The following is a 23,817-nucleotide window of genomic DNA, read 5'->3' on the forward strand; positions in this document are numbered from 1 at the left end:
TGTCCTGTTGATGATTGGTTAAGGAAACTCGCAGGTCACGAGATCCCGTGGCTATTGGCTATGGTATCTTATGTCCCGCCTGGATTGTAGTTTGGAGAGTCTCAGATTGGAATTGCCACGTTGCGGAGCGAGCTCTTAAGACTTCGGCTGGTTTCGGAAAACTTCGGATGAGGAGGTGGGAGGGAGCGCAGTGTGAGCTGTCATTAGGGATCAGCAGAAGCCGCTGTAGCAGCAGCAGCCGCCGCCGCCGCCTGCAGCACGCGAGAATCGCCTGGGACTGGGAGCATCTCTCGTAGTCGTTCTCCTTGGCAGAGAAAGCAGCAGACATGCTGACCGACAGCAACGTGGAGGAGTTCGAGATCAAGGAGGATGAGCCCTGGTACGACCAGCAGGACTTGCAGCAAGGTGAGTGTATGGGAGGGATGCGGCTTCTCCTTCCCTTGTGCATCTGCCTCCCTGTCCCGCTCATTGCATTGTGATCCCGACTCCTCGCCCTTCCCTCATACACAAGCAGCAGCAGCCTGCATATAATCACCCACCCATGTGTAACTGCTTCACTTGCACCACTCACACTCATATCCACTCACTCCCACACCCACTCACTCCCACACCCACTCACTCCCACATCCATTAACACCATTTTTTTAATATTTCAAAATAAAATTATGGCTGTTTTATTATAGATCCAGAAAGATCTGCATTTCTCATGGGCAATAATGGTAACGGATATATATGTTATCTGTGATAATATAATATAGTGAAATCATCCAGACTTTACATTAAAATGTATTTATTCTATAACTTGTGTATAACAGGAGCCATACAGTATCTATTCTGTAATGTGTGTATAACAGGGACGAAACATTATATATTCTATAATGTGTATATAACAGGGACAAAACATTATATATTCTATAATGTGTATATAACAGGGACGATACAGTGTATACTCTATAATGTGTATATAACAGGGACCATACAGTATATATTCTATAATGTGTATATAACAGGGACCATACAGTATATATTCTATAATGTGTATATAACAGGGACCATACAGTATATATTCTATAATGTGTATATAACAGGGACCATACAGTATATATTCTATAATGTGTATATAACAGGGACCATACAGTATATATTCTATAATGTGTATATAACAGGGACCATACAGTATATATTCTATAATGTGTGTATAACAGGGACCATACAGTATATATTCTATAATGTGTGTATAACAGGGACCATACAGTATATATTCTATAATGTGTATATAACAGGGACCATACAGTATATATTCTGTAATGTGTATATAACAGGGACGATACAATATATATTCTACAATGTGTATATAACAGGGACCATGCAGTATATATTCTATAATATGTATATAACAGGGACCATACAATATATATTCTATATTGTGTATATAACAGGGACCATACAGTATATATTCTATAATGTGTATATAACAGGGACCATACAGTATATATTCTATAATGTGTATATAACAGGGACGATACAGTATCTATTCTATAATGTGTATATAACAGGAGACATACAGTATATATTCTATGTGTGTATAATAGGAGCCATATGATATTCTTTTTTAGAACTGAGCTCTCCCCACCTCATTGGGCGCCCAAAGAATTAATTTAGAAGTAAAAGTACTGTGACTGTATGTTATTGGCCCCCACAACAAAATAATTTTTGTGCCTTCCTAAACTTTCACTACTTTAAAAGTAAAATATCAGAGATGTGATGAGAGCCCACATTGACAGGTTCATTTACACTGACACGTTAAACTTGACAATTCTGAGCATAAAAAAGAACAAATTAATTTCTATGGGCTAAAATACAAAGGGCTGGGGCATTACATTCCAATATAATAAATTCAATCTTGAACTTGAAGGGCTTGTATCCAACCACAATGGAATTGGATCAACTAATGTCTATGGGCTAAGATACATGGGGGGATTATCTTCTAATATTTTCATAATTTGGAGCATTTATATCCAATCACCAACTTCATTTCCTATTAAAATGATATGAAAGTTATCCTTAGAAGCATATGTATGCTGCATGTGTCATTGACATCTAGGGAAAAGGAAAATTGTAGAATTCAGTTATACTGTGAATTTCTGCCTGGTGTTGTATAGTGGAATTCTGTAGGTGCAACATTATGCTGAGCCATCATAAATAAGCCTTACATAATGCCTCCCTTATTTATTTCTGCACCAACTAAGCCCCTCACAGCTTTCTGTCTCTGACTACAATGAGCTTATTGCTGTTTATTGTGGCGTCAGGAAGATGAAGCAGCCCAGATGCAGGGAGAGAAGGAAGCCAGTGATCACATCTTGCATTGTGTAACACAACTGCTGTAAAGTAACGGATGTGGATATGTGTGTGATGCAATACGGGACCTGTATTAAACTGAGCGCTGCCCTTTTCACTTAAATGTTCATTCCCCGTGTGCTGGAAATTCATCTCTGTTTAGACTTTGTAAGAAATATGACCATGCGAATGTTACACAGTAAAACATTGGAATGGAGAAAGACGAAGCGCTTGTTTTCAACTGGGGAGGAATAAAAATTAAAGAAATGCAGAGAAATCCACATTTTTTGGCTGAATACAGAATCCTTTGGAAAACAACATAATGTTAAATTGCTGTCAGCGATATTATCCATTTTACGCTGCTAACATCATACATTTGATACAGGAATGTTCCTGTTGTTCAGTCTAGGTGAGATGTCTGTAATTAATGCAGGAGGCATCTTCTGATGTTGCTCTGCATGTTTCTGTTGCTCAGTATCACACCTGTATCCGTAACTTAAAGGGATACTGTCATGGGCAAACATGTTTTTTTCAAAACACATCAGTTAATAGTGCTGCTCCAGCAGAATTCTGCACTGAAATCCATTTTTCAAAAGAGCAAACTGATTTTTTTTATATTCAATTTTGAAATCTGACATGGGGCTAGACATATTGTCAGTTTCCCAGGAGCCCCCAGTCATGTGACTTGTGCCCTGATAAACTTCAGTCACTCTTTACTGCTGTACTGCAAGTTGGAATGATATCATTCCCTTTAAGTGCATAGTACAAAACTGCATTATTTAACAAAAATATCACCTTTCATCTGTGGGGAAAAAAAAGTCTCCTTTTATTTTCCAGTGTGTTCACGTCCCTTGACACTTTACGGATTCATCTAAATTCAGGCAAAATATGTCAAACCCTGAACCATATCTTGGTTTAAAGTTGGCCTTATTTTTAAATAATGTGCCCCCTTTTGTTTTTTGCTGCTATTTTTAGGGATACACCAAATCCAGGATTCGGTTCTGGATTCGGCCAGGATTTAGGCTTTGTCAGCAGGATTCTGATTCAGCCGAATGCTTCTGCCCGGTTGAACTGAATCCAAATTTGCATATCCAAATTAGGGGCGGGGAGGAAAATCACGTGACTTTTTGTCACAAAACAAGGAAATTAAAAAAATGTTTTCCCCTTCCCACCCCTAATTTGCATATGCAAATTAGGATATGGTTCGGTATTCAGCTGAATCTTTCGTGAAGGATTCAGGAATTCGGCCGCATCCAAAATAGTGGATTCGGTGCATCCCTAGTTATTTTAGATGTCACTTTGGAGTTCTGTGACCTGTATAAAGGCACATGGCCTCAATCATAAAACTCCAAGGGAATGTCTAATATCCTAATATTTGAAAATATGGGGGGGGGGGGAAGGTTTACAATATCCCCTATACAGGTATGGGTCCTGTTCTCCAGCATGCTCAGGACCAGGGGTTTTCTAGATAAGGGGTCTTTCCATAATTTGGATTTTCATGCCTACTAGAAAATCTTTTAAACATGAAATAAACCCAATAGGCTGGTTTTCCTCCAATAAGGATTAAGTATATCTTAGATTGGATCAACTACAGGGTACTATATTTATTATTACTGAGAAAATTATTTTTAAAAAAAATTGGATTATTTGGATAAAAAGGATTCTATAGGAGAGGGCCTTTCCATATTTTAGAGCTTTCTGGATAACGGGTTTCTAGATAACAGATCCCATACCTATTGAAACTAATAGAGCTGCATTTCATGCCTAATAATAATGTGATTATTGTATGTGAAGCCCCCCTGATGTGACAGCACTGTGTGAAACTCTGCCGTTCTGATCAGATGGAATTTGCTTATCTTTCCAGGGAGTGGGGTTGTATCAATTGTATCAATGTCACTGCTTTACCCGTGGGAGCCTGGGTTTGGCTGTCATTCAAGGAACAGGAGAAATCTGCTGATATTGGGTTTCTTGAGCTGCACCTGCAATCTAGGGAAGGTTCTTTGTTACATAAAGATGGATTATGTAATATAAATTATAATCTGCTTTATCTTTTCTTTTTGGACTCTAAAGTGGACTCCTTCCATCCACGCTGTACCTTGGCAAGCTCTGCGGGACAGAAAGGTTAATCTGTAGGTTATTCATGAGTCAATATGTTCTGCTACAATCCCTTCTCTGCCAGAGGCACGTGGTGTACAATCTAATCCTGTGTACTGTATAAAGGTTTCTGCTAATTCTATATCACCCCAGCAGGGGTAGAAAAAACTGTAAAGTGCTACTGGCATATACAGCATTTTCTTTACTGCTGCAAAAATGCTGGTGAGAAAACATGAATACAGATATGGGATCTGTTATCCAGAAAGCTCTTGCTTACGGGAAGGCCATCTCCCCATAGAAACTGTTTTAATTAAATAATTCAAAATTTAAAAAAAAATTATTGTTTTCTTTTGTAATAATAAAACTGTACCATACGCAGGTATGGGTTATGTTATCCAGAATGGTCAGGACCTGAAGTTTTCCGGATAACGAATCTTTTTGTAATTTGGATCTTCATACCTAAAGTCTTCTAGAAAATGGGGGAGGATCAGGACACCTTTTATGGCAGGACAAAAAACTGTGCCCACCTTCCTAGTACAGGTATGGGACCTAGAATGCCCAGGACCTGGGGTTTTCCGAATAAGGGATCTTCCCGTAATTTGGATCTTCATACTTTGGCTACTAGAAAGTCATATGCACATTAAATAAACCCAATAGGCTGGTTTTGCTTCCAATGAGGATGAATTATATCTTAGTTGGGATCAAGTACAAGCTACTGTTTTATAATTACAGAGAAAAAGTAAATCATTCTTAAAAATGTAATTATTGGGATAGAATGGGGTGTAAGGGAGACCACTTTTCATAATTCAGAGCTTTCTGGATAACGGGTTTCCAGATAACGGATCCTATGCCTGTACTTGATCCTAACTAAAATATAATTAATCCTTATTGGAGGCAAAACGGTGCTGTTTGTGTTTTCTTCATTGCATTGACAGAATGGGGCTTAGCATTCAGGGCAACACTGGGGCTCATTTTTGACTACTGGGCAAATTTGCCCATGGGCAGTTACCCATAGCAACCAATCAATGAATTTCTTTTTAAAGCTAGCTGCAAGTAGAACAATGAATGCAGCAATTTGATTGGTTGCCATGGGTTACTGCCCATGGGCAAATTTGCCTGGTGTTGATAAATGACCCCCAGTAAATCATTTAACCATCAGCCATCATCATTTATTAACATAGCACCAGCAAGTTATGCAATACTTTACAATGATGTATTCTACAACATACAGAGCGAAATGGGGGGATCTCGTATAGCTGTACACATGCACCCTAGTTGTAAACATGTTACCGTGTGTTTTTTTAATCTGTTCCACATTTTATTTATTTTTCATTTTGTACTGGTATAAATTTAAAAAAAAATGTAAGTGGGTTTATTAGCACATTCCTTCAACCCAACGTTTTTCCTTCTGCAAAGATCTTACTATTTGGTGTTTGTTAGTTCCAAATTAAAGGGCACGTTCGCCTTTGAATTCTCTTTTAGTAGGATATAGAGAGCGGTATTCTAAAACAATTTACAAGTGCTTTTTATTTTTTTATTTGTGTTTTTTCGCTTATTCGGCCTTTTATTCAGCAGCTCTCCAGTTTGCAATTTCAGCAATTTGATTGCTAAGGTCCAAATTACCCTAGAAACCATGCACTGATATGAATAAGAGACTGGAATATGAATAGGAGAGGCCTGAATAGAAAGACGAGTAATAAAAAGTAGCAATAACAATACATATGTAGCCTTTCAGAGCATTTGCTTTTAGATGGGGTCAGTGATCCCCATTTGAATGCTGGAAAGAGTCAGAAGAAGGCAAATCATTCAAAAAAATAAAAATGAGGGCCATTTGAAAATTTACTTTGAATTAGCCATCCTATAACTAAAAGTTAACTTAAAGGGCATGTAAAGTCTAAAATAGAATAAGGCTAGAAATGCTGTATTTTGTATACTAAATAAAAACATGAACTTACTGCACCACAAGCCTAATCAAACAAATAATTTATGCTTTCAAAGTTGCCTACAGGCGGTCACCATCTTGTAACTTTGTTATACATCTTTGCAAGACTAAGACTGTGCACATGCTCAGTGTGGTCTGGGCTGCTTAGGGATCATCATAAACAAAGCTACTTGAGTTCTGCATGGCTGGGAAGTAAGGTGGGGGCTCCCCCTGCTGTTCATAAGTATGATTGTTTCCCTGCTCAGCAGTTAGGGACCGTCTGACAATTCCTATCCACAGCAGTAAATGAAGGGGGAATTTCACTGCATACAGTCAGGTTTCTTATAAAAACAGTACATATTTTTTAATTAAAGTATATTGGAGATAGGTTTCTTTTTCATTAAAGAAAGTAAAAATGGGATTTTATTTTTTTGCCTTTACATGCCCTTTAACGGTGAATCACCCCTTCTGTGCACTTTGCATACAGTGGTGCGGTAAGTAAATGACCTCTAGTGTATGAAACATTTCCTAAATAGTCACTTCAATCTAGAGTGTTAGTTAGTATTGTAAGGCAAAATAAATTATATTTGCCCTTTTTCTTTTGATATGCGAGTGGGATTTGTTCAGACTAGAAAATTCTGTTGGTCGATACCTGCATTACATTTTTAAATGCAGTATTCATCCAATGGGGGTAAGCACAGGCCTCATGTGATCAGGGTCAATTCATTATATTAACCCAATTTACTAAATTGACCACAACTTGGGTAGTCAAAGTAGGCAAAGATCTTTTCTTTTCCTGACTAGGCAAAATAATATGATCATGCTGTGTATGTAACTGCTTTGTGGCACATTGAGTTACAAATTTAGTAAGACACATTATCAAAATACATTTGTTTTTTTTTTTTTTACATTCAGTGGATTCTTGTGCATTAACCTATCTGAATTTGCCATGAGCGTCTGTACCTACAGGGGCATGACAATCTATCGCACACAAGTAAAAAAAAAAAAAAAAAAAAAACCCTCAACAAAACCATGGGCAAGTCCCACAATAAGGGGCAGATTTATCAAAGGTCAAATTTCAAAGTTATGTGAATTTTTTTTTTAACTGTAATAATTTGAATTCACTCACAACTCGAATGGGAGGTTATTTATGAAAAAACGGGAACGTCTAACATTCTATCGAATACGAAAGGCCCAAAAATTCAAATTGAATTTGAATCGAGTTTTACTCCAAAAAACCCCCAAAAAACTTGAATGTCAGGAAGGCAATTAACATCTTCAAATGGTTCAGTGGACCTCTGCCATTGACTTGTAAATGAATATTCGAGTTAGAACTGTTTCCAGGGTTCAAGGTGTGATCAATCTTGCATTGAAATTCGAGTTGGTGATTTAGGGTAGGACTACACGGGCGTTTTTGGCGCGATACGATGCACTGCGCAAAAACGCAGGCGTATTAATCGGATGCGACGGAAATAAGGTAAGTGAATGCATTGTCGGATGGTGTTGATCCGCCGCGACACGACATCACCGTCTAGCAGTCATGTCACGTCGGATCAAAGCTCCGACTTCATCCGACATTTCCATGACTTACCTTATTTCTGTTGCATCCGACTGCATTTTTGCGCATCGCCTCGGATCGTGTGGAAATCGTTCGTGGAGATCCTCCCTTAAAATTCAAATTTTTTTACCTAAATTTTTTGAAAATTCAAATTTACCATTCGAACCTTAATAAATCTGAATCTGCCCCTGAATCTCTAGGGAAGAGGCTGTCCAGTACTATGCCAACGCTATAGATCCTGTGATCTGCCTCACATAAGAGATTCATGTTTTCTCTGCGACAAGTCCTATATAAAAGTAAATTTCATAAAAATAATTTGACCCTATGTGTGCCACCTGCTGCAGAATCTATGGCGTTGGCATAACCCATAAAATAAACATTCCACTTGGCATAAACCATAAATTGTACCGGAGATTTTGCTTTTTTGCGATGCTGCTTGATTTTTTGCATGTAACATGCTTACTGGGAACTTGCAGTGCAAATACATCAGAAATCTAAAGCATGCAATGGGTTAAGTACAGAATTGTCTGTGTTGTCTTGATTTATATTTACAGAATCCAGTTTTGCTACAGATAGTAATTACATCTGCGGGAAGGACAATATATTTGACAAAAGATAAATGCTGTAAATACTGTAGTAAGAAATTCTCAGTTGTTATTTTTGGCCAGAAAAGCAAGTTTGAAAGGATTTTGTAAGGCCACGAGGACTCCATTGATAATATTATCACTGTGATGTTATTCAGTGCCCCAAGCTTCAGCCGGGCCCCACACATTCCCATACAAAATGCTGTGCATATAGAAATGTGAGGGCTTGTAATTTTTTTTTCTTTTTCTTTCATGGTTGAATTTTTCACTGCTGCTCCGTGAATGGGCTCTCTGTTGAGAGTACAGCTGCATTACGGTGCTTTTTTGGCTTTAATTCTCACTTGTGTGCAGAAAACTAGTCACTGGGTAGGAATGAACTGACCGCTTGGAATGTAAGATAACATTCTAAATGCCCTTTAAGGAAACAACTCAACCGCTAATGTTTTTAAGACAAAGGAAACGCTTTAAATAGAACACCTGGAACTTGCAGGTGCCGTGGCTGCTTCTTGATGTTACAGGCAGGCTGAGTATCCGAGGGGTTTGTAGTACAACCTTGGCTAGAGAACCATAGATAGGCGATCAATTTCCTGACAGATGTCGGCCGAAAAATCGTAAGATGTTCTGTCGTTCGAATCCCACTAAACGCATGATAATTTTTTTCATGTCGGTCGGACTTCGCTAAAATCGGTCGTTCGGCAAGAGAAATCTTTGCGTCTATGTTATCCCGTGTTATAACTCCAGTTTAGTGCTTTCTTTTGTGCATAGAAAGCAATAGTGTCCTTACTTTAACTGGATCAAATTTTGTAATTTGTAAATCAAGGAATGAGAATGTAATATCAGACAAGAGTTGTAGGCATGTTTTGTTGGGCAGTTGGAGTATAGGTATGGGACCTGTTATCCAGAATGCTTGGAACCTGGGGTTTTCTAGTAAACGGATCTTTCCTTAATGTGGATCTTCATACCTTAACGCTACTAGAAAATCATGACAATTTGGGTTTTTGCTAGATTTTATATAGTTTTTACCCGATGCAACTTTTTTGAGTTATTTTATTGACAAATAAGATAAAATCATGGATGGGAGTTTGGTCGAGCTTGGTTTAAGAAAATAGGAGATAAATTTGAGTTTAAATTTTGAGATAAATAAACCCAATAGGGTTGTTTTGCCTCCAATAATGATTAATTATATCTTCGTTTGGATCAAGTACAAACTACTGTTTTATTATTACAGAGAAAAAGGAAATCCTTTTTAAAAATTTGGATTATTTGGATAAAATGGAGTCTATGGGAGAAAGGCAATCAGTAATTCTGAGCTTTCAGGATAACGGGTTTCCTGAAAATGGATCCCATACCTGTAGTAGGCAAAGTGTAAGTGTGCTCTTGCCAAAAAGAATAACTTTACAAATGCTACGAAAAAGGTTTCTTTTTTTTAAGTTTATGATGCTGCTGCTCATGTGGTATTGTATAAAAGGGGGCATTTTGAATCTGTGAGGGTCCGTGCACATGGGTTCAGCAAAGGCTGAATAGAAGCTGCCATGTCTATCACCGCTTTTGTCACACATGAGGTCACACAGGTCATTGTGGCACCGTTGTGCAACAAGCACTAAAATATCCTTTTTAAGGATTTGTTTTATCAGAATGTAAGATTTTACCTATTAAAATTATTATGAAATGACTATGACAGAAGCCCCAAAAGTTAGGTCGTGATTTAGAAGCAGATCTTCAGCTGGTAGCCTTCTGTGCATTGTTCTTCTAGCTCTATTCATTCAGGATATTTTTTTTTGTTATTCATTAACCATAAACAAGTAGTTCCTCATATCTTAATATAATCATGTTACAGTTTCCATGAGAGAGAACCTGGGTAATTGCCCTCCGGTGTTCAATGTGTATAGACAGTACTAAGGTTGTCCAACCGATTACCCTCTAGCACATGCTACTTCTTCCATCTAGATGTTGGATCAGACACTTGGGATGGGGGTCAAACTCGGCAAATGCATGTGACTGTACAGATCCAGACTGTTGCATGTGATTTATGTTGCACACAGTTGCTTTGACTGGTCTGTAGTGAGAACAAGCCCTTAAAGTTTGGGTTCTCTGTCTTCTGAAGTCAACTTCCTGTTTGGGAATGACCAAGCTCTCGGCATACTGAATAAGGGTTGCAGGATTCCAGGAGATCTAAATCAAACAATCTGAAAAACTGAGATTCAACACAATGGAAAAACCTATAACTGTTTAGGTTTAGTATTTAGAAGTGAATAACAAGTATGGGATCCTTTATCCAGAAACCTGTTCTACAGAAAGCTCAGAATTACGGAAAGGCCGTCTCCCATAGACTCCATTTCCTTTTTTTCTGTAATAATAAAACAGCACCGTATACTTGATCCAAAGTAAGATATAAATAGTTCTGATTGGAGGCAAAATCAGCCTATTAGGTTTATTTAATGTTTACATGATTTTCTAATAGATTTAAGGTATGAAGATCCAAATTACGGAAAGATCGGTTATCCAGAAAACCCCCAGGTCCCAATCATTTTGGATAACAGGACAGGTCCCATATCTGTTTAATGATCTGTGTGTATATGTATCTTGCCCATAATGTATTCAAATAACATTTTAATAGCTCCCATTTAAGCACAGAACAACATTTTATATTGCCCGTGCATTGGCATACAAAGACTGTTGTGTTCTCCATGTAGTTAAAAAGAGGACAGAAGAATGCTTGAGTTGTATTGTGAAATGTATCACACAGCAGTTGGAATGCTGAAGATCTAACCATATTTTTATATGTTGTCACAGAATGGAGTTATACTCAGATTATGCCCCTCCTATAGTCTTTAATATTTGATCTTCTTGTGGAATGTCAGCAATCTACAGTATTCTACTCTTGAACGAAGAGAAAATTTGCCCACAGCATTCCTTAGTTTTGAGTGTCACAAGTGGAATTTAATATTTTGATTTTGGTAATATATGCATGTTTTTGTCCCCATGTTTTTAATTATTTAGGGGGAAAATGGGTTTCTCGCTAGTTATGACTAGTTGTCCATTTCATATATTTTATTTTCTGTTTTTTATTTGGTTTATATTAATATGTTGTACTACAAAGAATACATCCCCAAACATCAAAGTCCTTACACAGGATTTTGATATAGAGTAAAAAAGGGTAACTAAGGCACAAGAGGGAAGAAATGTATACTGATGCTGAGAATGACTTTTTGCAATACACATGTGTATTATAATCACATGTTCATGGGTTGGATTTATGGAAATTTGGCATGCTGCAAATCCCATAATTTGTTTTGCTCACCCAAACTGTAGCCAAACCTAGAAATAAAATCAAGAATATTCTTTTAACATGACATAATATTGGGGCTTTTGCTCAGATTTAAATATCAATCAAATTAAATTTAGATTTAAATCTGTACATACTAAAATTATTGACTTGGTGCCTTCCTGTTGTTAAGACTACCTTCTTCAAGCCCCCAAATTGGACATGTATCTTATTATCTAATTGGATATTCAAGGACTCATTTACTAATATAGGTGCTAAAGTAGCTTTGAGTAGGATACCACAGGTATAGGATCTGTTATCCTTAATCCCGTTATCCAGAAGGCAGTTTACTTCATTTTAATCAAATAATTGAGATCTTTAAAATAATGAAGACGAGATTTTTCTCTGTAATAATAAAACAGTACGGTTATTTAGTAAAACTCGATTTTCTCATATTTTTATTAAACCAAACTCCCATCCATGATTTTATCTTATTTATGAATAAAATAACTAGCAAAAATCGGGTCAGGGAAAAACCTGGATAAAATCGAGCAAAAACCCAAATCACTCAATTTTTTTCAGGTTATTACCTGAAAACCCAATTTTTTTTTAATTATCGGGTGAAACCCAGCACAGATAACAATATCTTCAAATTGTGAAAGGGACCCATCAATCAATCTCCCATTGAATTATACATAACCACGACAGGTTTGAAATGGTGGATTTTTAGACTCTGACTTCGGGGTATAATAAATCTCGAAAAATTTGATTTTTTTTTTTCCTCTAAAAATACCACGTTTTTGCCCAAACATCCTTGACCAGAAAAAATTGAGGTTTAGTAAAGAACCCCCTTAATGTATGGTGATCCAAATTACAGAAGGATTCCTTATCCAAAAAACCGCAGGTCCCTAGCATTCTCGATGATCGGTTTAATACCTCTACAATTTAGAAAATGTAAAAAAATAAACAGATCTGATTGGTTGATATGGGTAACTATGTGAGTGCACAATACAGTATTGAATATCTTTTATTCTTATGAAGATATACAGATACATAACCCAAGCCTTTTATTTCATATGGATGCAAGGTTGTTTTCCTATCCTTCTGCTTTTTACAGACCTTACAGGAAAACATGCTGTGTTTGTAAGCAGAGTTTATTCTCCAGATGGAGGAGTGATGTATTGCCGTTCTTGTTGCATTTCTCTTCTTCTACGTTTCCTTCCCAATTCCTGATTGTAGAAAAATAGGCCTTGACCCATTTTTTTTTTCTGTGTTTCGCATTTTCTTCATCATTTGTGAATTGTTCCCATAGGTGCAGGTACATAGTGAAATAACAAGCCCCTTTATTATGCTGTCTGTATCATCCACAATGAAAGCTGAATGTAGAACAAAAGCCAAATACTGGAAATAGGTTTATTTGTTCAGCATATCAGTAGCCACCATATTTCTCATCTTTAGAGCACTTGGTCATAGATGGGGAAATATTAGTCGGTTTTACATATATAGTAAGGCGCTGTCTTTCTATGGATATCTTTAACCGTACATACTAACAGCAGCCACCGTGTTTTTCCCTGTAGTGTGTAATAGCGGCAACATTAGTGGTGTTGTTGGGAAAAGAGAACCTGCCATGAATGAGTCCCTCTCCTGAGGCCACTAATATGGCAGCCTTCACTTCTACATTTACAAAGAAGGAACATACATACTATGCAGCCTCAGCCGCTAAACTTTGCCTTCACACTACTGTCACTTTAGGGGAATATAAATGGTGGATAATCCCCCTGTAAAATAAATACATTCATTGTTGTCAGGTCACATATCAAGCATGTGGCTACTGTTAGACCCATGGATCTGATGGCATCCGGCATACTGATCCACTCACATTATCAGAGGTACATTGGATACATTTACACTTGATGCTCCAGAGTCCAGACCAACAGACTCTTTCTGGCAGGACATGCACATTCCTACTAGTGTTTACATTAGAAAGCTATGCAGCCTCCCTCCCCTTTGGTTTTGACCACATGAGCAATTCTCATTTAAGCCGTTTTTCACAATACAGTACAGTTTTACAGAAAGCTTTGCATCTTGGTTAATTTCTCATAAAATAACACAGAACATGCCATTCCTTGGAAGACACTTTTTTTGGGAGCTACCTAATTTATTTTTTTTTAATTCCGTTGCATGCATGCCACCCCTCTTTCAAAGAGACAGAGACCATACAGCAGGCATTTGAGTGTAGTCATCATTAAATGGCTGGTTCACCTTTAAGTTAACTTTTAGTATGTTATAGAATGGCTAATTCTAAGAACCCTATTAAACTTTTTGAATGATTTGCCTTCTTCTGACTCTTTCAAATGAGAGTCACTAACCCCATGTAAAAAACAAATGCCCTGCAAGCATTTAGGGGTTTATTTATCAAAGGTCGAATGTTAGAGGTTTTTATATACCTTTTTATACCTTATGGAAAAAGCTTCAGTCTGCAAGTTCGAGTTGTGAAACGCAAAAACTCCAATTGATCAAGTTTTCGGCAAAAAAAACCCCTTGAATCGCTTCGGGTTTTCGGGCAAAATCCTCGAACATCATGGCTATTAACATCTTCAAATGGTTCCAGGGACCTCTGCCATTGAATTCTACATGACCTTGACAGTTTTAAGATTGTGTATTTCCGGATTCAAGCTATTTCCAGGGTCGGGGTATAATACATTTTTTGGGTTAAAAAAAGAAAATATGAATTTTTTGAGATTTATGTCCAAAAAAAATCAACTCGAATTTTTGTGGAAAACACAACTCAAACCTTAATAAATAACCCCCTTATTTTTATTGCTACTTTCTATCACTCCTCTTTCTATTCAATCCCTCTCCTATTCATATTCCAGTCTCTTAATCAAATCAATACATGGTTGCTGGACCCAAGCAACCAGATGCTGAAATTGCAAACTGGAAAACTGCTGAATATATATATATATATATATATATATATATATATATATATATATATATATATATATATATATATATATATATATATATATATAGTAGATCTGCTTGCTAGCAGATAGAGATGAGCTTTAAAAATAAAAAGACACATTTATCCATCCGTTCTATATAATGTTAAAGATTAGAAGAACAACCTTTTTCCTTCTGCATTTGTAGATTTGCAGCTTGCTGCGGAACTGGGCAAGACATTACTGGATCGCAACACAGAACTAGAGGAATCCCTGCAGCAGATGTACAACACCAATCAAGAACAGCTCCAAGAAATCGAAGTAGGTTCTTAACTGTTATTATTATTTACAAGTTTTTATAAAGTGCCAACATATTATGCAGCGGTGTACAATAGAGGGGTGTCTACATCAAACATACAAATACTAATTAATACAGGAAGAAAGGGCAATGTCACAAGTGACGATTTGTTGTGTGCAGTAAAAACTGCGCAACTGCAAGCTACAAAATATCCATAGTTTCCTTCCCACTTGCAGTAATATGAATTGTCACTGGGAAAACATCTTGTGTGCCATTGAGCTTATTAGAGCTGTTGGATAATTTCATTGGTACCTTGAAGAGACAGTAAATCATGGGGAGCATAATATATTTCTGTTTGCACAGGACATTCCTTTTCTGCATATTTGTGTTTTTGCACATTGGTGTGACCACTTCTATGTAGTGTGATACAGAAACACTTTTATGGTTGGGAAAAAACGGCATTTGCAGTGGAGAAGAATGTGGATGAAAGGTGAACGGTTGGTGCAGGGAAGTCTGGTAGTTAGAGGGCAATAACATAAAGGGCTCCATGTTGGACTTCTCTTACTCGGGTTTTATTGTGTTAATGCATTTTGCTGCAAAAGAAATGGTAAAAACATGACATGCCTGTGTGATTTCAGATCTGAAGCTGTATTATACATTGCATGCATTCCATTTAAATCCAGCATTCCCATTGAATATTATGTTAGTCAGACAAAATATCAACCATGGAGGTTCTTGTATTGGCCCCAGACAGGTCCATTAACTACCACTTCGGTCAAGAGTGGGCAAGTTGGCAGAATCAGTCTGTATATGGCCAGCTTAAAAGAATGGACCCTTTATAGGTCAGAAGATGGGGCCCCAATACAGGTTCCCAGTCTGTGATCCTTTGGCTGTCGCTGAACTTCAAATCCCAGACACAAATATCACAATTTTGTTATTTGTAAAGTTCTTTGTGTCCTGCCCTTCTTGTCTTGAGTCGTCTGCAGCAGGCCATATTGAATTCCTCCAGGATAATCCATACTTAAGGCCAAATCCACCTTGTGTATGTGCTAGAGATCACAAAATGAGCTGCTTAAGCAGATGGCTTATTCATTAACAGATATAGTTTGTCAACAAGAAAACTGCTGATATTCCGGATCACAAAATAGCTGATTATTACCTTTTGCAAGGGATATACAGTACGTCAGATCAGATGAGTACATTCATTTTGCTACAAATGAAATGCAGACAGCTAATGTTTTGTTAATCTACCTGGTATCCCCTTAAACTGCTTTTCATTGCTTAGTCAGGGGTCCCCAACCTTTTTTAGCCGTGAGACACATTTATTTGTAAAAAGAGTTGAGGAGCAACAAAAGCATGAAAAATAGTCCTTGGGGATGCCAAATACGGGCTGTGATAGTTTATTTGGTAGCCTCTATATGGACTGTCAGACTACTGGAGACTCTTTGGCAGTACATCTTGTTTTTGTTCAACCAAATCTTGCCTCCAAACCTGGAATTCAAAAATAAGCACCTGCTTTGAGGCCACTCGGAGGAACATCCAAGGGGTTGGTGAGAAACGTGTTGCTTGCAAGCCTCTGGTTGGGGATCACTGGCTTAGATGTAGGGTTCTCATATAAAGGATATTTGTGTACTATCTAAAAGTAGAGCTACCAGTTTGCCAAGGCCCCAGCAACCATCATTCACATTTGGGGTCAAGATATGACTCAATAGCCTGATATGGTTTCTCTGTGTAGTCAAGGCTGATTTTGTTGCATCTTTTGCCTTCAGTACCTCACCAAGCAAGTGGAGCTCCTGCGTCGGATGAATGAGCAGCATGCCAAGGTGTATGAGCAACTGGACGTCACAGCCAGGGATCTGGAAAATGCTAATCAGAAGCTGGTACTGGCGAGTCGGGCTTCACAGCAGAAAATAACAAGGTGAGAACAGGGTGTACAGAATTGTTTGATGGTGGTTTCTAAAGGGGTAACTTCTCAGGACCCTGCTGTTTTGTGTGGGAGCGGTCATAGGCTGGACAATTGCTAAAGTTCTCCGTTCCAAGTGTGGAACGATGCCTCTGGGAAGAGACTGTGGCTGTTAAATAGACAGCAGCAGGGATATCCAGTATAGGTTACAGCAAGGAGCTCCAGCTTGGACTGGGGGACAGCACAGATGTCCAACCTGTGTCCCATCATTTGGACTACAGATTCCAGCATCCACAGGCATAACACTGACACTAAAATATACAGACTGTTTAACCCTGGTCCCAGCCATCACCAGCTTGTTATTAGGCAAAACCTGCTGTACTGCTTCTGTGTAAGTAATTTGTATGGAACAACCCACACTGTCTCCAGACAAGCTCTCTGTGGTGCCATCCCTAGACTTTAACAGATGAAATAAAACCAATTATAGTACTTGTAGAATACTACTAATAAAAGCATTATTTGAACAGAGCATGAAAGTGGATGACCACCTTTTGAATCATGAGGTCACAGTTCAGTCCAGGACGTTATGTGTGTTTACACTTCCCTTTAAAGTATCCTGCTCGGGACTTGACCATTACGCTCTGTTCAGTTTGACAGAAACAATAGAAAACCTGCAGCTCCATATAGAAGATCTCCAGAGACAAGTGGAGGATATGAAGAAACCAGGCCGTGTCTGTAGCAGCCGCGAGAGGTCTGACCAATCAAAATCAACCCACAGCTTTTCCAATCTGAAGGAGCTGTATGATCTGCGCAAGTAAGTCACTGAATTATTCAGCTCCAGTTAACAGCTTTGTTCCTTGACTACTGTCTATTCTTTTATGTCCAGCACAGTGTTTTCTGACTATGAATTCTCCCGTCTGCCGAGGAATACATTTACTTTAGGGTGCCTTACTGAGTGTTTCGATAAAGAGGCATTCCTGTTTTTTACAGAAACCATTCAAATGCAAATTCCTGCCATGGTATTCAGAGTATTGTATTGAACCCCCCATTGAGATGGATTATTTGTTGAGTACCCCCCTTTTGTTTCTAGATTATAGATATATGAAAATATTGTTGCAGAAGCCATTCAGATAAATACCTAGAAAAACAAATACAATGTGTGGCATCTGTAAACCAGAATGATTGGTTCACCTTGAAGTTAACTTATTGTATGATCTAGAGAGTGAGACAATTTTTTAATTGTGTTAATTTTTTTATGACTTCCGTTTTTTGTCATTTAGCTTTTTATTCAGCAGCTCTCCAGTTTGCAGTCGGATTGCTAGGGTCCAAATTACCCTAGCAACCATGCATTGGTTTGAAGAAGAGACTGGAATATTAATAGGAGAGGGCCTGAATAGGGATTTTTTAATTGTTTGATTAAAATGGAGTCTATGGGAGATGACCTTCCCTTAATTTGGAGCTGTCTGGATAATTGGTTTACAGATAACAGATCCCTTACCTGTACCTGTAAATGTTGACCCCAAATCTAATTGCCTTTCAGGTTGGGATTCAAGGTGTATCTAGCAGACCAAACAAATGTCACCCTAACTGAACTTTAGGCTCACCATACACATGGAGTCATAGGCGTTTTGACAAGACTGGATTATTCTGCCAATGCCATCCTCACACGACTGGATTTTTGTAACCTGCCTGATAAATATTTGACCAATTTTTGTCTGTCAGTAAGTGCCCATACATGGACCAGGAAGCTCCTGACTTTGTCTGGAAGGGCCAAATTTGAAGCTTAAATTTGTATGGCAATCTTATAGGAGAAGGAAAGGTTAAAACTAAGTAAGCTTGATCATAAAGGTCTATATAAATACACCAGTAAACCCTCAAAGTAATGCTGCTCTGAGTCCTCTGTCAAAAGAAACAGCATTTCTTTCCTTCTATTGTGTACTCATGGGCTTCTGTATCAGACTTAAACCTCCAGAGCTAGGGCTTGAGCATGCTCAGTATGCTCCTCTCTCCCTGCTGTAATCTGAGCCCAGAGCTATGAGTGAGCAGAGGAGACTCAGGCAGGAAGTGATGTCACACCAAGCTAATATGGCAGCTGCTATCCTAAACAAACAGAGAGAGTTTTAGAGTTGTTTACTCAGGTATGGTAAAGCATTCTGCAGAATAAATATAGTTCTATAGCTTGCACTATTGTAGCTAATCTATTGGCATGAAAAGTGTGTGTTGTACAGCAGTAATTGCACAGCTGTGATATCTTATAATAAAGATCTGCCCTAACAAGCCAAAGTCTGAATGCATAGTTTATATGCTAATCACTGTTTATAGGAGGCTGTGTATAAGGGCGTAAGCTAATATAAACCACATATCTAAGCATTTTCCCTCTGCTTTCTCCTGCAGGTATTTTGTTTATGACCATGTTTTTGCTGAAAAGATAGCATCTCTGCATTCTCAGCCGGGACCGCTCGAGGATGAAAACAGTCAAATAAAAAAGGCCCTGTCTCTCCTGGAGAGCCAGCTGAGCCTAGAACGCAAGAAGAGAGAGAGCCTGGAAGAGGAATACAGTCAGGTAGTTAAAGAGAATTCCGAGCTGGAACAGATGCTCAGAGACAGGGATTTATTCCATGCCCGGGCTGAAGAACTGGAGGCCGAGGTGGCCGAAATGCGCCAGATATGTCGCTCAGACAGCATGTTTGCCAGCAGCGTGGAAAAGCTCATACCAGAGTCCATCCTGATCTCATTCAAGGAGACGGCAGACCAAGATGCTGATCAAGAAGTGATAGCACAATTGTTAGATGTGAATAAAAAGCCTTTAAAGAGAAGCAACAGTGAGATGCTTCTTCCCAGGGAAGCTGCTGCCGAAACCATTCTAAACGGCCACGAAGAGACTTGTATTAGGAGGACCCAGGTGATAAAGCAAAGGGGCATCTCTTTGCTCAACGAGGTAGACTCACAGTACAGTGCTCTGAAAGTTAAATACGAGGAACTGCTTCAGAAGTGCCAGCTGGATGATGATGGTTTCAGTGGTGTTCAGAGCTCTAAGACTTCTACTGTGAAATCTCCGTCAGAAGAGTCACCACCCAAAGATCTAGAACTTTCCAGCCATAAGGTTGTGGCTCCTGAGCCTCAGCCAGAATACAAGGTTCTCTTCCAGGAGATATTTACCTCTATAAAGAAAACCAGAGAGGAAATCCACGTACAAAGAACTAAGTACAAATATCCCAATGCAGCAAGTTGTTAGTTCCACCGCCCCTTTCCCATTAACAGTGTTTCCCATTCCATCTTATGACTATAAACACAACTGCCAGTCATATTCAGTTAATTGCCCCCAAATATACTTCCTTTTGGAAGATATGCCACACAATTTAGCCGAGAGCAATTCAGTTATCTCACTAGCTGATTCTCTAAGCAATTTCATGAGGTTCACCAACAATCTAGAATTATGGTTGACCTTGGAGAAGGAAGCCAAGTCCCCCCCCCCAAGGCCTACACACAACTTATATAAAGATTTATGGGGTTGTGTAATAAAAGACACCATGTTTGCCCAGGAGCAGTAACCAATCAGCAGTCAGCATTTACAGGTCACCTGTTTAAAAAAAAAAAAAACCTCTTATTGGTTGCTATGGGTTACTGCCCCTGGGCAAACCAAGTGCCTTTTATTACATATGGGGTTTGGTTCATACTTAAAAGATAAAGTAAACTAGTAACAAGCATACATATGATGGAAATTAAAGTTCCCTATACTGCATGATAAGCACATATTCTGTACTGTATTTATGCATGAGAGCAGTATAGGGGCTGACCCGAGAGAGGTTATACCTGTGTATATCATATGTCTTTGTAGTATTATTATAGGCTGATATTGCAGGAACAAAGTAGCTATTTTTTTCTGAAGGAATTTTGTTTATACTGTGAACAGCATTAAAAAAAAAAAAAAGCATAGAGAAACTGCACTTGCTGCAAGTTTTCAAGGTCCCCTCCCTTATTTTATATACCAACTGAATATATATAGATAGATATAATCTCTTAACGACTCAGGCCTCACACTCCCATGTGGCTTTTAATTAAGTATTTATTTAATGTTTCATACTATTATTATTATTTTTGACAGAAAACCATAATAACTTCAGTTATGGTCTCAGATTGAGATCAGTCAGTATATATACGGTATATTTTTTTTTATGCGTTTTTTTTTTTTTTAAGGGGAGACAAAATTCCTGCCTGTTTAGCCTGGAAATACACCAAAATTGTTGTGGTGCATTTTTGAAGCCCACTTAAAGGCAGAAATATTATTTCAAGAAGAACATAGGCATACTGGTCACATGCACAAGGTGAAGCTCTATGTACGACCTCCCAGGCACCTCCGATTTTTCTCAGTCATTCTATGTTATCTTGTAGGTAGAGAATGTGAGCAGGAAACGAGGGGTGCTACAACACTTCTGTCAGTCTCTCCAAAAACAGTAATTACAATTTAAGTATTTCAACTTTTTGATATTATTTTATATAATTACTCAACTTTAAAAAAAAATAAATAAGCTTTAGTTATTATTTTTCGGGTATTTTTCTACTTTAGTGCAGTTATGCTATTTGGGGGAGTCCCACTATATTAGATTTTGAATTTGTTGCCTCCTAAGTCCTAAATAAAGAGATAGAAAACCCACATCCTGCGATTACATGTGAGAATAGTGCTACAAGGGAAACATTATGTGCTATACAAACGGGCGTTTTTTCCTGCGCTCCGCTTTCTTCCGTTCAGCCGCAGGAGTAGACGCACTCAATTACTGTGAAGGGGGCTCTACTCGCACAGATGCATGCATGCGCCGAACACAGATGAAATGCAACATGCTGCGTCCCACCTGCGTGTGGCGCTTACATGCGTCTGTGTGAGTACAGCCCCCTTCACAATAATTGAGTGCGTCTACTCCTGCGGCTGAACAGAAGAAATCACAACGCAGGAAGCGCAGGCAAAACCGCCAGTGTGTAAGAGCCATGAGTTAGAGCAGGCCAGGAGAACTGGCCATGGAAACTATTCTATGCAGTTTGTCATTTTAAAAAAGAGATATTTTCGAAGGACAAAGTTTTAAAGTGCTGTTCCGGTGATTACATTGCCTAAACAAAAAACGAAACTGTTGCACTGAGAATGCTTTATGTCTCTCAATCAGAGTAGGTTATGTGAAATAGAGACTGTGTTACTAACAAGTTGTTAGTTGTATGTTGTTATTGTAGTTGGTGGAACCAAAAAAAAAAAATTTAGACAAAAAATGGATATGGAATTTAATGTTTGAAGAGAAATGTTTGGCTTTCTGAAGGTGTTAAGTAAAAGAAATGTGAGGGGAAAAGTATGTTTGGAATAGATTGGAATGGTAGTCTGAGCATGACTAAAGAGAGAAGGGGAGCAGAGCTGTTTCTATTTGATGTTTATTGATTCTGACATATCTGTAGTGTACATTGCAAGTGTGTCTGTATCCCCTGGGAATGGAGATACTACACTCTGGCTTGTCTGGAACAGGGATCTCCAGTTGTAAAAGTTAAAAAGAAAAGAGATCAGGTGTAATATTAAGCTTTTCTCGTTGGTAAATATATCAACCAACCCCATGTCATTAAGGTGAATTTAATTAGCAGGGCTTTAGGAGTCATACAGCCTGGGGCCCAGTTTTATACATTATGGTAGCCTGTGGTTGTTTGAGGGTGTTGCGTTTTGGACCAATCACAACTGGAAGGCTGCAGGTTGCCCCGCACAAATATTGCATCGCCTTCTCATTCTACCTGCAACAAGCAGGGTTCATGGGCTGTGATTATTAGGGGCTGCTGACAAGGAGGAAGAGCCCCTGCCTTGCTGTTTGTAACCTAGTGCCTTTTTATTATACTGGATGCCTACGTAGGATAACTCACTCTAAACTGCACATGTATTATTATTATATGGTGCCTATCCTATAGCTCTGTCCTGTTATTAGCATCCACTTGATGATTCCATGGTGTGACAATAGGAATACAACGGGTTACACTCACACTCTCCCACATGCATCAGGGCTTGTGATATAATCCTGCACCTCCTATCAGCCCCTGTTCATTTGGTGCTGTAATGCTCCTGGGGGCTGAAGCCAGAAGTAAGGTTTTCCCATAGGGTTGCACCGAATCCGGGATTCGGCCTTTTTTAGCAGGATTCGGCCGAATCCTTCTGCCTCCGGCCAAACTGAAGCCTAAATTGCATATGCAAATTAGGGGCGGGGAGGGAAATTGCGTGACTTTTTGTCACAAAACAAGGAAGAAAAAATATTTTCCCCTTTCAACCCCTAATTTGCATATGCAAATTAGGGTTCGGATTCGGTCCGGTATTCGGCCAAATCTTTGACGGGATTCGGGGGTTTGGCTGAATCTAAAATAGTGGATTAGGTGCAACCCTAGTTTCCCATGATACAAGCTCATTTGTTTCTAAAATGCTTTTGGGAGGCCGAAATCCCCTTCCATTATATATAATATATAAATCCTCCCAGAGTGTTAAATACAGTAGTATGAGCAGTATTTTCCATACCAGAAGTTGGAGCTGTTTAGGCATTTATTTCTTTACGGATGAAAAGCCGTTATTTGGTAATTACGAGAAGGCAGTGAGAATCAATGCAGACCATGTACTAGATAAGCGTTCGCACATCCGTCTTAATAATCTTGTGCCCAGTGTTTGGAGGATACAGCAACCTCCCAAATACGCTAGAAAAAGACCAGACATGACAAACGGGTGATTGAAAATGACAATTCCCAGCATGCCATGTACTGTAGTTCAACACTTAAAGGTATAAGGCTGCCCTTCACTGCTGCAGACCCTCTGAAATCTGTAAATGCAGGTGATGTTTTTCTGCATTGATTTTACTATTGTGTTTGTTTCTGCAGTATAACAATAAAGCCATCTCATCTTCCTTATTG

General features: G+C 38.6%; 1 protein-coding gene across 2 annotated transcripts; it reads left to right on the top strand.

The window, feature by feature from the left end:
* The first annotated feature begins 143 nt into the window (after positions 1-143).
* cdr2.L (cerebellar degeneration related protein 2 L homeolog) lies at positions 144-22,388 on the top strand. Of its 2 annotated transcripts, NM_001094057.1 has the most exon segments (6): positions 255-405; positions 14,913-15,025; positions 16,772-16,920; positions 17,555-17,719; positions 19,300-19,322; positions 19,325-20,836. In NM_001094057.1, coding segments are annotated over 6 exon segments (534 nt in total). In that variant the 5' UTR covers positions 255-326; the 3' UTR covers positions 19,330-20,836.
* The last annotated feature ends 1,429 nt before the right edge of the window (positions 22,389-23,817 follow it).

The sequence above is a fragment of the Xenopus laevis genome, chromosome 9_10L (assembly GCF_017654675.1).
Source record: "Xenopus laevis strain J_2021 chromosome 9_10L, Xenopus_laevis_v10.1, whole genome shotgun sequence".
Taxonomy (NCBI): Eukaryota; Metazoa; Chordata; class Amphibia; order Anura; family Pipidae; genus Xenopus; species Xenopus laevis.